This window comes from Xenopus laevis, chromosome 5S (genome assembly GCF_017654675.1).
Source record: "Xenopus laevis strain J_2021 chromosome 5S, Xenopus_laevis_v10.1, whole genome shotgun sequence".
Lineage (NCBI taxonomy): Eukaryota > Metazoa > Chordata > Amphibia > Anura > Pipidae > Xenopus > Xenopus laevis.
In genome coordinates this window covers 130,426,399-130,442,494 of record NC_054380.1, presented here as the reverse complement: position 1 = coordinate 130,442,494, position 16,096 = coordinate 130,426,399, and the positions used below count along the sequence as shown (strand labels likewise).

Below are 16,096 nucleotides of genomic sequence, written 5' to 3'. Positions count from 1 at the left end.
CATAGGGGCAGTCAATAAAGCTCCTAGCCTATAGGGAGGGATTTCATATGAAATGTGCCCTTGCCACACCTTAAAGGAGAATTCAACCCTTAGTTTAAAAACCCCGTCCCCCTTACCCTACATAGACCCCCTCCCTCCTCCCCCCAGCCTACCTGCCCCCCCGGGCAGATTCCCCTAATTTTTTATGATGTGTCGAAACTTCCGAAAAAAGCAGATGGCTACCGTCAATGCCGAGGCCAGAATCTGCAAGGAGGGGTGAGTAAAAAATTAGGGGCATTTGCCGGGGGGCGGGGGTAGCAGCAGGTAGGCTTGGGGGGGAGGGTTTTTTTAAACTACGGGTTGAATTCTCCTTTAAAAGAGGTTGTTCACCTTTAGTTAACTTTTAGTATGATGTAGAAAGCGATATTCTGAGACAATTTGCAGTTGCTTTTCATTTTTTTATTATTTGTGTTATTAGGCTTTTTATTCAGCAGCTCTCCAGTTTGTAATATCATCAATATGGTTGCTAGGGTCCAAATGACCCTAGCAACCAAGCATTGATTTGATTGAGAATATGGAATATTGGAATATGGAATATTAATAGGAGAAGGTCGAAACAGAAAGACGAGCGATAAAACGTAGTAATAACCATAGATTTGTAGCTTTACAGAGCATTTCTTTTTAGACGGGGTCAGTGACCCCCTTTTGAAAGCTAGAAAGGGTCAGGAGGAGAAGAAGGCAAATAATGCATAAACTATATAAGAAAAAAATAATGAAAACCAATTGAAAAGTTGCTTAGAATTTGGCCATTCTATAACATACTAAAAGTTAACTTGAAGGTGAACCACTTTAAATGCATTGCAAATATCAGTGAACTTATCAATTATTAGATCTAGGGCAGAACAGTGCCAGAACCCATTTTAGATAAAGGAAAGCAATACATCTGTCTGCAGGTGCATTATCTGACCATGATCTGCTTTCTCACTATAATGATAGATATACAGGTATGGGATCAGTTATCTGGAAACCCTTTATCCAGAAAGCTCTGAATTACGGAAAGGCTGTCTTCCATAGACTCCATTTTATCAAAATAATCAAGATTTTCAAAAAATAATTCAGTTTTTCTCTGTAATAATAAAACAGTAGCTTGAACTCGATCCCAATTATGAAATAATTAATCCTTATTGGAATCAAAACCAGCCTATTGGGTTTAGTTCATGTTTAAATGATTTTCTAGTAGACTAAAGGTGTGAAGATCCAAATTAAGGAAAGATCTATTATCCATAAAACCCTGAGCATTCTGGACAACAGGTCCCACTATCCTGTATTGCTACATGCTGATGAAGAAATGCAGTAAAGTAGGGGAACAGCGACATCTGCTGAGGAAACCAAATATAGCAGTCAATTGTAAAAAATCCTAGTACGGGTAGGGGATCAGTTATCTGGAAACCCATTATCCAGAAAGCTGTGAATTACGGAAAGGTCATCTCCCGTAGACTCCATTTTATCAAAATAATGATTTCCTTTTTTCTCTGTAATAATAAAACAGTAACTTGTACTTGATCCCAACTAAGATATAATTAATCCTTATTGGAAGCAAAACCAGCCTATTGGGTTTATTTCATGTCTACATGATTTTCTAGTAGACTAAAGGTAAGAAGATCCAAATTAAAGAAAGATCAATTATCTGGAAAAGCCCAGGTTTCGAGCGTTCTGGATAATAGGTCTCATACCTGTATAAGAAAGAGGTCATGTGAAGAAATATTCTTGATACTTATTATCTGAAGATATTTTGGGCACAGGAACCAGTACTTGAGGCAGCAAAATAAACTATAAGAATGAGGATTATTGTACAGTACAAATAGCATTGTCATCTCTGATCTACTAACAGGTGTCTCTTCCCTTACGTCTCTCTATTTGTCCCTCCTCATTACTTCCTGAAGCTTTTATAAAGGGGAAGTTATTTTTATAATTAACCTTTAATATAATATAGACCGTGACATATGAAAGCAGTTAGCAATAGATGATTTATCATTCTGCCGTGCTTTCTTTATCCTGCAGCTCTGAGGTTTGTAATTTAAGCTCCTACCTAGTTGGTAAGTTCATGTTACTGGTTACTAGACATCCGTCTTAATGGCAGAATGATGGAAGAAGCAATGCAAAGTAAGAATAACAATAATTTAATCTCACAATCAATCTGCCTTCAGGTTGCTGCGGTCACTGCCTACAGAGGACATGTCTGGTTTCAGATAAAAAGGCAAATAATTAAAAAATAAATAAAAAGTTCACTACTGAGTGAGAGCTGCTGGTTGTGGGTGATTTAGTAGTAATAGCAAATAATAACTGAAAACTCAGTGCTTCCTATTCCAGTGACCTCATTGACTAAGGCTTAAAGGAGAAGGAAAGGTTAAAACTAAGTAAGCTCTATCAGAAAGGTCTATATAAATACACCAGTAAACACTCAAAGTAATGCTGCTCTGAGTCTTCAGTCAAAAGAAACACTACATTTCTTTCCTTCTATTGTGTACTCATGGGCTTCTGTATCAGACTTCCTGTTGTCATCTTAAACCTCCAGGGCACGGGCTTGAGCATGCTCAATTTGCTTCTCTCTCCCTCTCCCCTTCCCTTTTCCCCTTCCTGCTGTAATCTGTGCCTAGAGCTATGAGTGAGCAGGGAGAGACTCAGGCAGGAAGTGATGTCACAGCAAGCTAATATGGCAGCTGCTATCCTAAACAAACAGAGAGAGCTTCTAGAGCTGTTTATTCAGGTATGGTAAAGCAGTCTGCAGAATAAATATAGTGTTATAGCTTGCACTATTGTGGCTAATCTATTGGCAATAAACTACTTCGGTAGCTTTCCTTCTCCTTTAATGGGGTTTAATATATAGCTCACTGCTGGGACAAGTGTGGGAGCCTCCACCAGTATGATGTGACTTTTATAATTCGTACAGCAGGAATATATAAATATTGTTTCTTGTTCTAGTGGAATAAGGCTGTGGAGCTGGCTAAGAACCATAACATGAAAGAAATTGGATCTCTGCTAGCCAAGTACGCTTCTCATTTGTTAGAGAAGAACAAAACACTTGATGCCATTGAACTGTACCGCAAAGCCAACCATTTCCTTGAAGCCGCCAAGCTCATGTTCAAGGTATGATTATAATGATGAAATGATAGGTCAGCCATACAAAGTGCATTATGGGGCAGATTTATCAAAATGTGAGATTAGAACTCCGCACAGAAAAAACTCACCCATGTTCTTTTCATTTATATGGGATTTTTAGAATCGTATTTATCAATGGAGTTCACCATTTGATAAATATGATTTTAAAAATCCCATAGGAATGAACAGAACATGGGTGAGTTTTTCTGTGGGGAGTTGTAATCTCTCATTTTGATAAATCTACCCCTAAATCTAGTGGCAGTTGTATTTAATTTAATCTCTAGTGGCAGTTTTATTTGACTTAATGTCTAGTGGCAGTTTTATTTGATTTAATGTCTAGTGGCAATTGTACTTCATTTAATGTCTAGTGGCAGTTGTATTTCATTGAATGTCCAGCGGCAGTTGTATTTAATTTAATGTCTAGAGGCAATTGTATTTAATTTAATGTCTAGTGGCAGTTGTATTTCATTTAATGTCTAGTAACATAGTAACATAGTAAGTAAGGTTGAAAAAAGACACATGTCCATCGAGTTCAACCTTTTTTTTTGTTTTTTTGTTTATTAACTACCTATCTGCCAGTTGATCCAGAGGAAGGCAAAAAACCCATCTGAAGCCTCTCCAATTTGCCTCAGAGGGGGAAAAATTCCTTCCTGACTCCAAAATGGCAATCGGACTAGTCCCTGGATCAACTTGGACTATGAGCTATTTCCCATAACCCTGTATTCCCTCACTTGCTAAAAAGCCATCCAACCCCTTCTTAAAGCTATCTAATGTATCAGCCTGTACAACTGATTCAGGGAGAGAATTCCACATCTTCACAGCTCTCACTGTAAAAAACCCCTTCCGAATATTTAGGCGGAACCTCTTTTCTTCTAATCGGAATGGGTGACCTCGTGTCAGCTGGAAAGACCTACTGGTAAATAAAGCATTAGAGAGATTGTTATATGATCCCCTTATATATTTATACATAGTTATCATATCACCCCTTAAGCGCCTCTTCTCCAGCGTGAACATCCCCAATTTGGCCAGTCTTTCCTCATAGCTAAGATTTTCAATACCTTTTACCAGCTTAGTTGCCCTTCTCTGTACCCTCTCTAATACAATAATGTCCTGTTTGAGTGCTGGAGACCAAAACTGTACGGCATATTCTAGATGGGGCCTTACAAGTGCTCTATACAGTGGAAGAATGACCCCCTCCTCCCGTGACTCTATGCCCCTTTTAATACAGCTCAAGACCTTATTTGCCCTTGATGCTGCTGACTGGCATTGCTTGCTACAGCCAAGTTTATCATCTACAAGGACTCCAAGGTCCTTTTCCATAATGGATTTGCCTAGTGCAGTCCCATTAAGGGTATAAGTGGATATTTTTACATCCCAGGTGCAGGACTTTACATTTATCAACATTGAATCTCATTTGCCACTTAGCTGCCCAGATTGCCAGTTTGTCAAGATCCTGTTGCAAGTGCCACATCCTGGATGGAATTAATTGGGCTGGATAGTTTTGTGTCATCTGCAAACACTGATACATTACTTACAACACCCTCCCCTAAGTCATTAATGAACAAGTTAAATAAAAGTGGACCCAATACCGAGCCTTGAGGGACCCCACTAAGAACCTTACTCCAAGTAGAGAATGTCCCATTAACAACCACCCTCTGTACCCGATCCTGTAGCCAGTTTCCTATCCATGTGCAAACGACTTCATTAAGCCCAACAGACCTTAGTTTAGAAAGGTCAGTTGTATTTCATTGAATGTCCAGCGGCAGTTGTATTTAATTTAATGTCTAGAGGCAATTGTATTTCATTTAATGTCTAGTGGCAGTTGTATTTCATTGAATGTCCAGCGGCAGTTGTATTTAATTTAATGTCTAGAGGCAATTGTATTTCATTTAATGTTTAGTGGCAGTTGTATTTGATTAACTGTCTAGTGGCAGTTGTATTTCATTTAATGTTTAGTGGCAGTTGTATTTGATTGACTGTCTAGTGGCAGTTGTATTTCATTGAATGTCTAGTGGCAGTTGTATTTCTTTAAATGTCCAGCGGCAGTTGTATTTAATTTAATGTCTAGAGGCAATTGTATTTCATTTAATGTTTAGTGGCAGTTGTATTTGATTGACTGTCTAGTGGCAGTTGTATTTCATTTAATGTCTAGTGGCAGTTGTATTTCATTTAATGTCTAGTGGCAGTTGTATTTCATTTAATGTCTAGTGGCAGTTGTATTTAATTTTATGTCTAGAGGCAATTGTATTTCATTTAATGTCTAGTGGCAGTTGTATTTGATTGGCTGTCTAGTGGCAGTTGTATTTCATTGAATGTCTAGTGGCAGTTGTATTTCATTTAATGTTTAGTGGCAGTTGTATTTGATTGACTGTCTAGTGGCAGTTGTATTTCATTGAATGTCTAGTGGCAGTTGTATTTCATTTAATGTCCAGCGGCAGTTGTATTTAATTTAATGTCTAGAGGCAATTGTATTTCATTTAATCTTTAGTGGCAGTTGTATTTAATTTAATGTCTAGAGGCAGTTGTATTTCATTTAATGTCTAGTAACATAGTAACATAGTAAGTAAGGTTGAAAAAAGACACATGTCCATCGAGTTCAACCTTTTTTTTTGTTTTTTTGTTTATTAACTACCTATCTGCCAGTTGATCCAGAGGAAGGCAAAAAACCCATCTGAAGCCTCTCCAATTTGCCTCAGAGGGGGAAAAATTCCTTCCTGACTCCAAAATGGCAATCGGACTAGTCCCTGGATCAACTTGGACTATGAGCTATTTCCCATAACCCTGTATTCCCTCACTTGCTAAAAAGCCATCCAACCCCTTCTTAAAGCTATCTAATGTATCAGCCTGTACAACTGATTCAGGGAGAGAATTCCACATCTTCACAGCTCTCACTGTAAAAAACCCCTTCCGAATATTTAGGCGGAACCTCTTTTCTTCTAATCGGAATGGGTGACCTCGTGTCAGCTGGAAAGACCTACTGGTAAATAAAGCATTAGAGAGATTATTATATGATCCCCTTATATATTTATACATAGTTATCATATCACCCCTTAAGCGCCTCTTCTCCAGCGTGAACATCCCCAATTTGGCCAGTCTTTCCTCATAGCTAAGATTTTCAATACCTTTTACCAGCTTAGTTGCCCTTCTCTGTACCCTCTCTAATACAATAATGTCCTGTTTGAGTGCTGGAGACCAAAACTGTACGGCATATTCTAGATGGGGCCTTACAAGTGCTCTATACAGTGGAAGAATGACCCCCTCCTCCCGTGACTCTATGCCCCTTTTAATACAGCTCAAGACCTTATTTGCCCTTGATGCTGCTGACTGGCATTGCTTGCTACAGCCAAGTTTATCATCTACAAGGACTCCAAGGTCCTTTTCCATAATGGATTTGCCTAGTGCAGTCCCATTAAGGGTATAAGTGGATATTTTTACATCCCAGGTGCAGGACTTTACATTTATCAACATTGAATCTCATTTGCCACTTAGCTGCCCAGATTGCCAGTTTGTCAAGATCCTGTTGCAAGTGCCACATCCTGGATGGAATTAATTGGGCTGGATAGTTTTGTGTCATCTGCAAACACTGATACATTACTTACAACACCCTCCCCTAAGTCATTAATGAACAAGTTAAATAAAAGTGGACCCAATACCGAGCCTTGAGGGACCCCACTAAGAACCTTACTCCAAGTAGAGAATGTCCCATTAACAACCACCCTCTGTACCCGATCCTGTAGCCAGTTTCCTATCCATGTGCAAACGACTTCATTAAGCCCAACAGACCTTAGTTTAGAAAGGTCAGTTGTATTTCATTGAATGTCCAGCGGCAGTTGTATTTAATTTAATGTCTAGAGGCAATTGTATTTCATTTAATGTCTAGTGGCAGTTGTATTTCATTGAATGTCCAGCGGCAGTTGTATTTAATTTAATGTCTAGAGGCAATTGTATTTCATTTAATGTTTAGTGGCAGTTGTATTTGATTAACTGTCTAGTGGCAGTTGTATTTCATTTAATGTTTAGTGGCAGTTGTATTTGATTGACTGTCTAGTGGCAGTTGTATTTCATTGAATGTCTAGTGGCAGTTGTATTTCTTTAAATGTCCAGCGGCAGTTGTATTTAATTTAATGTCTAGAGGCAATTGTATTTCATTTAATGTTTAGTGGCAGTTGTATTTGATTGACTGTCTAGTGGCAGTTGTATTTCATTTAATGTCTAGTGGCAGTTGTATTTCATTTAATGTCTAGTGGCAGTTGTATTTCATTTAATGTCTAGTGGCAGTTGTATTTAATTTTATGTCTAGAGGCAATTGTATTTCATTTAATGTCTAGTGGCAGTTGTATTTGATTGGCTGTCTAGTGGCAGTTGTATTTCATTGAATGTCTAGTGGCAGTTGTATTTCATTTAATGTTTAGTGGCAGTTGTATTTGATTGACTGTCTAGTGGCAGTTGTATTTCATTGAATGTCTAGTGGCAGTTGTATTTCATTTAATGTCCAGCGGCAGTTGTATTTAATTTAATGTCTAGAGGCAATTGTATTTCATTTAATCTTTAGTGGCAGTTGTATTTAATTTAATGTCTAGAGGCAGTTGTATTTCATTTAATGTCTAGTGGCAGTTGTATTTAATTTAATGTCTCGAGGCAGTTGTATTTCATTTAATGTCTAGTGGCAGTTGTATTTAATTTAATGTCTAGAGGCAGTTGTATTTCATTTAATGTCTAGTGGCAGTTGTATTTCATTTAATGTTTAGAGGCAATTGTATTTCATTGAATGTCTAGTGGCAGTTGTATTTCATTTAATGTTTAGTGGCAGTTGTATTTGATTGACTGTCTAGTGGCAGTTGTATTTCATTGATTGTCTAGTGGCAGTTGTATTTCATTTAATGTCCAGCGGCAGTTGTATTTAATTAAATGTCTAGAGGCAATTGTATTTCATTTAATGTCTAGTGGCAGTTGTATTTCATTTAATGTCTAGTGGCAGTTGTATTTCATTTAATGTCTAGTGGCAGTTGTATTTAATTTTATGTCTAGAGGCAATTGTATTTCATTTAATGTCTAGTGGCAGTTGTATTTGATTGGCTGTCTAGTGGCAGTTGTATTTCATTGAATGTCTAGTGGCAGTTGTATTTCATTTAATGTTTAGTGGCAGTTGTATTTGATTGACTGTCTAGTGGCAGTTGTATTTCATTGAATGTCTAGTGGCAGTTGTATTTCATTTAATGTCCAGCGGCAGTTGTATTTAATTTAATGTCTAGAGGCAATTGTATTTCATTTAATCTTTAGTGGCAGTTGTATTTAATTTAATGTCTAGAGGCAGTTGTATTTCATTTAATGTCTAGTGGCAGTTGTATTTAATTTAATGTCTAGAGGCAGTTGTATTTCATTTAATGTCTAGTGGCAGTTGTATTTAATTTAATGTCTAGAGGCAGTTGTATTTCATTTAATGTCTAGTGGCAGTTGTATTTCATTTAATGTTTAGAGGCAATTGTATTTCATTGAATGTCTAGTGGCAGTTGTATTTCATTTAATGTTTAGTGGCAGTTGTATTTGATTGACTGTCTAGTGGCAGTTGTATTTCATTGAATGTCTAGTGGCAGTTGTATTTCATTTAATGTCCAGCGGCAGTTGTATTTAATTAAATGTCTAGAGGCAATTGTATTTCATTTAATGTCTAGTGGCAGTTGTATTTCATTTAATGTCCAGCGGCAGTTGTATTTCATTTAATGTCTAGAGGCAATTGTATTTCATTTAATGTTTAGTGGCAGTTGTATTTCATTTAATGTCTAGTGGCAGTTGTGTTTCATTTAATGTCTAGTGGCAGTTGTATTTAATTTAATGTCTAGTGGCATTTGTATTTCATTTACTGATGACAAAACATTAAACGGGGCACCTGTCATTCCCAGATTTCTGAAGACGAGGCAAAGAAAAGGAGCAAACCTCTTCGTGTTAAGAAACTTTATGTCCTGGCAGCATTACTTGTGGAACAATACCATGAGCATATGAAGACTACACAGAAGGGAAAGCTGAAAGGAAAGAGAACAGAAGTAGGTATATTTGGAAATAGCATTGTGATGGGTCAGGTGTTGAAGAACATAATGGTGTTAAAGTTGGTTGGCCCTTCAGTGAATGGTCCAATGATAACCGGAAACTATGCAGATCCTTTGGGACCAAACCACATCAATGGCCCTTTGTGAAACTTGCCCACATTTTTAAAACTGACCAATAGCTATTTTGCCAGTGTTTGGCCAGGTATTATTTGGCACTAGAGTGGCAGACACTAATACATGCCCTTGTGTACATCATCTTGTCTTTCCAGACCCGATTAGTATCTTCAAGTAAAAGTTACTTAAAAAAGCAGATCAGTGAAAAAAAAACATCATAGGGAACTGTTAACGTTTATTAAAGGGGTTGTTCATTTTTAAATTAACATATAGTATAATGTAGAGAGTGATATTCTGAGACAATTTGCATTTGGTTTTAATTTTTTATTATTTGTGGTTTTTGAGTTATTTAGCTTTTTATTCAGCAGCTCTCCAGTTTGTAGTTTCAGCAATCTGGTTGCTAGGGCCCAAATTAACATACCAACCACACATTATTTTGAATATGAGACTGGAATATGTATAGGAGAGTCACTAAATAGACAGATGAGTTCATCTTTTTCAGCAGTCTGTTTGCAAGGGCCCAAATTACCCTAGCAACCATGCATTCACTTGAATGAGAGACTGGAATATGAATAGGAGAGGCCCTGAATAGAAAGATTCATCTTTTTGAGCAATCTGGTTGCAAGGACCCGAATTACCATAACAACCACACATTAATTAGAATATGAGACTGAAATAAGAATAGGAGGGGCCCTGAATAGAACGATGAGTTATAAAAAGTAACAAAACTGTACATTTGTAGCCTTACAGAACATTTGTTTTGGAGATGGGGGTCAGTGACCCCTCCCCCATTTGAAAGCTGGACATCTGGACATAATCTGAAGAAGAATGCAAGTCATTCAAAAACTTTACATAATAAGAAATTAAGTTTCTTAAAAATTAACCATTCTATAACATGCTAAAAGTTAACTTAAAGGTAAACCACTCCCTTTAATATTTTGAAGAGTATCAGTGTCAGTATCAATTTTATGCCCCACATAATGGAAAGACTCCTTATTCAGAAAAATTCTGGTCCCAATAACAGATCTGAGTAAAAGATCTTGTACCTCTGTGTGACACAGGGAAATTATTTACTCAGATCTAATTATTATTTCACTTGATATTCCTTGCACCGCTCACCCGTCTGATTATTCTCCAGGCGACCTCGGCCTTAGCCAGTTTACTGGAAGAAGACAGTATGTTATCTGACAATCGAATTATTGACCATGCCTGGAGAGGGGCTGAAGCCTATCACTTTTTTCTGCTTGCCCAGAGACAGCTCTATGAGGGTCACTTGGATGCAGCTATGAGAACGGGTGAGAAAAGAATCGTGTATTGAATGTCTTGTTGGGTCTCCGTCCATGGAACGTTGCCTTTCATTGTTACTCCGGCTTTGTTTCACACCTACAGCAAATGCCTGGGGGTCTGTGATCAGCTTTCCTTTTTTTCAGTCAATGGGGTAAATTCACTAAAGGGTGAAGTGGCTGTCGCTAGCGAAAAAATTTGCCAGAAATCACATCCGCAGAGACATTGCCAATTTAAAGGGGATGTATTGTCAAAAATTATGCAAATGCCCTTGGGTAACCGATATAAGCCTTTTTCTAATTGCAATCAATTATTTTTTACTAGCGGTTTTCTTTTGCGCTTCAGTTTAAAGTTGAGCGCAGTCCGTTCCCCCTCATACTTGCTGCAAGTAAAACCTTCACGGCCCGTGGCCGTCACTGCTGTTTGACCCGCCTGCCTCTTCTGCTGTTCCCGCCCACCTACCAATGAAGAACGAGTAGCCAGTCAAGCAACGGTGGGAACGACTGTGACGTTCTGCAAACAAGACTGGCTACTCGTTCTTCATTGGTAGGTGGGCGGGAACAGCAGAAGAGGCCGGCGGGTCAAACAGCAGAGACGGCCACGAGCCATGAAGGTTTTGCTAGCAGCAGGTATGAGGGGGAACGGACTGCGCAAATGAAAACCGCTAATAAAAAATAATTGATTGCAATTAGAAAAACGTTTATATCGGTTCCACAAGGGCAAATTTTTTGACAATACATCCCCTTTAATAGCAGGTGTAGAGGACAGTTTGCTAGCTAAAGAGACCATCGCCAACAAAGTATTGCGCCCTTTCACCAGGTGGATTTTCTAAGGATGCACCGAATCCACAATTTTGGATTTGGCCGAAACCCCGAATCCTTCTTGGAAAATTGGCTGAATACCGAACCAAATTCCGGGCGAAAAGTGGAAAAAAATTGGTTTACTTCCTTGTTGTGTTACAAAAAGTCACGTGAAATCCCGCCCTGCCCACAATTTACATATGCAAATTTGGATTCGGTTCTGCCAGGCACAAGGATTCGGCCGAATCCTGCTTAAAAAGGCTGAATCCTGGCTGAATCCCGAACTGAATCCTGGATTCGTTGCATCCCTAGAATTCTCATTACAGCGAGTGATCGTTACTCTGCAGATTCACTAAATTGCGAAGTGTACTTGATCCCAACTAAGATATAATTAATCTTTATTGGTGTCAAAACATTCTTGCTGGGTTTATTTAATATTTAAATCATTTTTTAGGGATCCAAATTACACAAATATCCCTTATCTGGAAAGCCCCAGGTCCTGAGCATTCTGCATAACAGACCACATACCTGTTCTTGTGCTGGCTGCAACATTGCCACATAAGGTACAACCTTACCTGAAATTAAAATATGCCTTGCTTGCTATATTTGATATATATTTGATCTACATAGAGGCAGATTTACTAAAGAGTGAAGTGGCCGTTGCTAACGAAAAATTCTTCAGAAATCCCATCCGCATAGACATCGCCAATTTACTAACAGACATAGAGGACAATTCACTAGCGAAAGAGTACATCGCTAACAGAGTTTCACACCTTTTCGCCAGGCGATTTTTTTGCTCAGCTGAACGATCGTTACTCCGATAATTCACTAAAGTTCGAATTTTCCATTACGTTACCCCTTTCGCCAGAGTTTCCTTTCCCAACTTAGACCTGACAAACTGATAAGATGAAGTTACATCCTCCTCAATCTTATGTCAGTGACATCATATCCTGTATGCTGGAAAGTTGTAAAAATGAAAAAAAAAAAACGATGGCGTTTTTTCATATTTTAAAGTGGGGTTTTCTTTAAAAGTTGAAACTGTTAAAAATGTTTGATTTAACTTTTTTTTAACCATTTGAGGGGCATGCCACATTTGTTTTAGGGTGGCTCTCATGACATTAGAGGATCTCTTCGTCTTTATTTTGTTTCCTTGGACATGTGTAATAATAAGTGGCCACTTCACGCATTTGCAGCAACATCTCTAATAAAGACATATATATGATCTATATGTACCCGCCCTATTCAAATTGACCTAAGCGTAAGAGTATTAATGAAGTTTCGCTAGGCAGAAATGAACGTTAGCGAAAGTTCGATATGAAATGGTCGCAATGACGAATTAACGCTAGCAAAACTTCACCAGGGTTCGACTGCCGAGACGCAATTTCTCATTTTAGGGAATTAGCGTAGTGGTAGCAAATTTACGCCTGACGAAATGGAGAGAAATGTGGCGAAGCCTTCGCAGGCGAAAATTCGCCTGTTAGTGAATTTGCCCTGATATATTTTGTTGGAAGGGCATATTTCCATCCTTTAAATTATAAATGTTCTATCCAAGTACAGGTATGAAATCCGTTATATGGAAATAAATAGATAATTTTTTAAATCTATTTATTTATGGTCCTGTTTATACTTGCTACCATCTGATTAACTCTTGATTGGGTAGCTGAATTAAAGGAGAAAGCCCCTTTTTTATACAAATTGGAGTACTATTAATGTATTTGTAATCTGTTATTTTATTATACCCTCTTAGGACTGTGTGAATTTGAATACTCTAATAAATTGGCTAATACATTTTTAATAAATGTGTTTTTTTTTAAATTAATTTATTATTACTTATGGTGATGAACGCTATTTGATATATGGGACAAACCGATTGTAGGCGCTGATCCTTATGCTTTAGATTAATGATTATTCTCCCATTTTGTATTGATTTAAGGTTCTTTGCAGCTTTCCAAGTATTTTTTATGGCAAATGATGTTTTTGATTATTACACAGCTCTTCACCTGAGAGATTATGAAGACATCATTCCTGCTGTGGAAATCTATTCGCTCTTGGCCCTTTGTGCTTGTGCTAATAGAGCATTCGGCACTTGCTCTAAAGCCTTCATCAAACTGGAATCTCTGGAGAATTTAACTGCTGAACAGAGGCAACAGTATGAAGATCTTGCCTTGGAAATCTTCACGAAGCACAGCCCAAAGGACACCCGAAAGCCTGATCTGGAAAGCTTCCCTGAAGGGTGTGTGTGTGTGCTGTGGCATATGGGCAAATGATGCCAATACTTTTGACTTAGATTTATAGTAGAGTGTAAACATGCTAATAACAAAGCTACCATGGTTAATTTAATGGGGATAATAGGTAATGATCCAGCAACACAATTCATAAGGGTAATTGAACAACAGTTCAGCTGGTTTAATGCATTTATTTTTAACAAACAGCCCAGGAGCGTAGTCAGGATAAACAGGCCGGATCAATACCAATCAGACAGGCCAGTACAGAATCAGGAGCGTAGTCCGGATAAACAGGCTGGATCAGTACCAACCAGACAGTGCAGTACAGAATCAGGAACGTATTCAGAATAAACAGGCCGGATCAGTACCAACCAGACAGTGCAGTACAGAATCAGGAGCCAGCAGTATAGTCAGGATAAACAGGCCGGGTCAGTACCAACCAGACAGTGCAGTACAGAATCAGGAGACAGCAGTATAGTCAGGATAAACAGGCCGGGTCAGTACCAGTCAGACAGTGTAGTACAGAATCAGGAGCGTATTCAAAATAAACAGGCTGGATCAGTACCAACCAGACTGCAGTACAGAATCAGGAGCCAGAAGCGTAGTCAGGATAAACTGCCTGGGCAGTACTAGTCAAATAGTGCAGTACAGAATCAGGAGCATAGTCAGGATAAACAGGCCGGATCAGTACCAGTCAGAAAGTGCAGTACAGGATCAGGAACCAGGAGCGTAGTCAGGATAAACAGGCTGGAACAGTACCAACCAGACAGTGCAGTACAGAATCAGGAGCATAGTCAGGATAAACAAGCCGGATCATTACCAGTCAGAAAGTGCAGTAAAGAATCAGGAGCATAGTCAGGATAAACAGGTCGGATCAGTACCAGTCAGAAAGTGCAGTGCAGAATCAGGAGCATAGTCAGGATAAACAGGCCAGATTGTTATCAGTCAGAAAGTTCAGTGCAGTACAGAATCAGGAGCGTAGTCAGGATAAACAGGCTGGAGTCAAAACCAATCAGTAACGCAGCAGTCTGGAAAGGTGGGAGTTATCAGTAGTGCTCAGAGAAAAAACCCAGGGAGACTGTTGGAGAGGTGGAGATTACTTTAGTTATCTTTACGCATAAAATACCTTGTGTTTTCAGAAGACTTTACACTGCATGTCTAGCATTGTGAAGGGCTTTTTTTGGCTCCTTAACCAGTTTGTTTTTTCTTCTTCGCTGCTCTGCTGGCTACCTACCTATTCATGTTCCAATATCTTACACTGATGAGATCTAACAAGATTGAAACAAGCTGTCTGCAAGTTTGGATATATGGCTCTGAACAATTAGGCTGAAGCTGTGCTATAAAACCAGCAGTTCTGGATGTATAGTTGGCCTCAGGGACATAAAGCAGTGATTTGCATGTCTCCGCCCATGATGCCTCGTGTGAGAGTTAAAATCTCATTTTTGGTATAAAAGGCAGTGCATGAGATGTTGATACTTTCTGTTTTCAGAAAGCTTTACACTGCAAAGTCCATATCTAAAACCTTTGTATTTATCCATTCTTTTGTTCATTCCTACAGAGGGGAAGGCAAACTCCCAACATGCATTGCTTCGGGAAGAGTGATCACAGAATACCAGTTCTGGATGTGCAACGTGTGCAAGCACTGTGTGCAAGACCGAGAGATCGGCAATTACAGCTTCTGTCCTCTCTGCCACAGCTCAATAGCTTGAGGCCGGAACTTGTAGCGGAAATCAAAAATATTAGATTCAAATATTTTTTATTAATAGCTTTTCAAGTGATTTCCAGCACAAATTGGGGCTCGAGTTTATTGTAGGGATGCACCGAATCCAGGATTTGGTTCGGGATTCGACCAAATCCTTCTGCATGGCCCAACCGAATCGGAACCCTAATTTGCATATGCCAATTAGGGGTGGGAGGGAAATCGTGTTCGGTATTTGGCCAAAGCTTTCACGAAGGATTCAGGGTTTTGGTCAAATCCAAAATAGTGGATTTGTTGCATCCCTAGTTTATTGGTTCTCCTATAACTGGGAATGCCATCATCACACTTAAAATTGGCTCCTTTTATTATTTTTTATACAATATGTGCTCATCGCCAATATGATGGCATCATATTTGCTTTTGCTTCTGGGTGGTCCACGTCTGTTTCTTGGCTGTGATTGAGTTGTTATAATGGATACACGATGGAATCACAACTTCTCTGCACTGGCTGAGCAAGGACTTGTAGCACTCATATAGATACTTATTGCACTCACAGGCATAACTACAGAGGGAGCAGACCCTGCGGTTACAAGGGGGGACCAGGACTGTAGGGGCTGAGTGAGACCCTAATTAAAGGGGAACTATAATGAAAATTTAATATAAACTTCATACTGAAGCAAGAAACTTTCTAAATACAATCAATTAAAAATTCTGCATAATTTCTGAAATAATCCAGTTTATGTTCACTATTCCTCTCTCAGCCACTTCATTCTCTCTTCATGCAGCAGTCGGT

The 16,096-nt window shown here is 38.7% G+C and overlaps 1 protein-coding gene across 1 annotated transcript in view; it reads left to right on the top strand.

The window, feature by feature from the left end:
- Window positions 1–15,719, top strand: part of wdr35.S (WD repeat domain 35 S homeolog) — a 76,217-nt gene extending 60,498 nt beyond the window's left edge. The window contains exons 24-28 of the mRNA XM_018265957.2: window positions 2,962–3,126; window positions 9,039–9,179; window positions 10,435–10,591; window positions 13,373–13,613; window positions 15,164–15,719. Coding sequence (XP_018121446.1) covers window positions 2,962–3,126; window positions 9,039–9,179; window positions 10,435–10,591; window positions 13,373–13,613; window positions 15,164–15,314 — 855 coding nt within the window. The 3' untranslated portion in view covers window positions 15,315–15,719. The remainder of the gene's footprint in view (window positions 1–2,961; window positions 3,127–9,038; window positions 9,180–10,434; window positions 10,592–13,372; window positions 13,614–15,163) is intronic.
- Window positions 15,720–16,096: the final 377 nt, after the last annotated feature.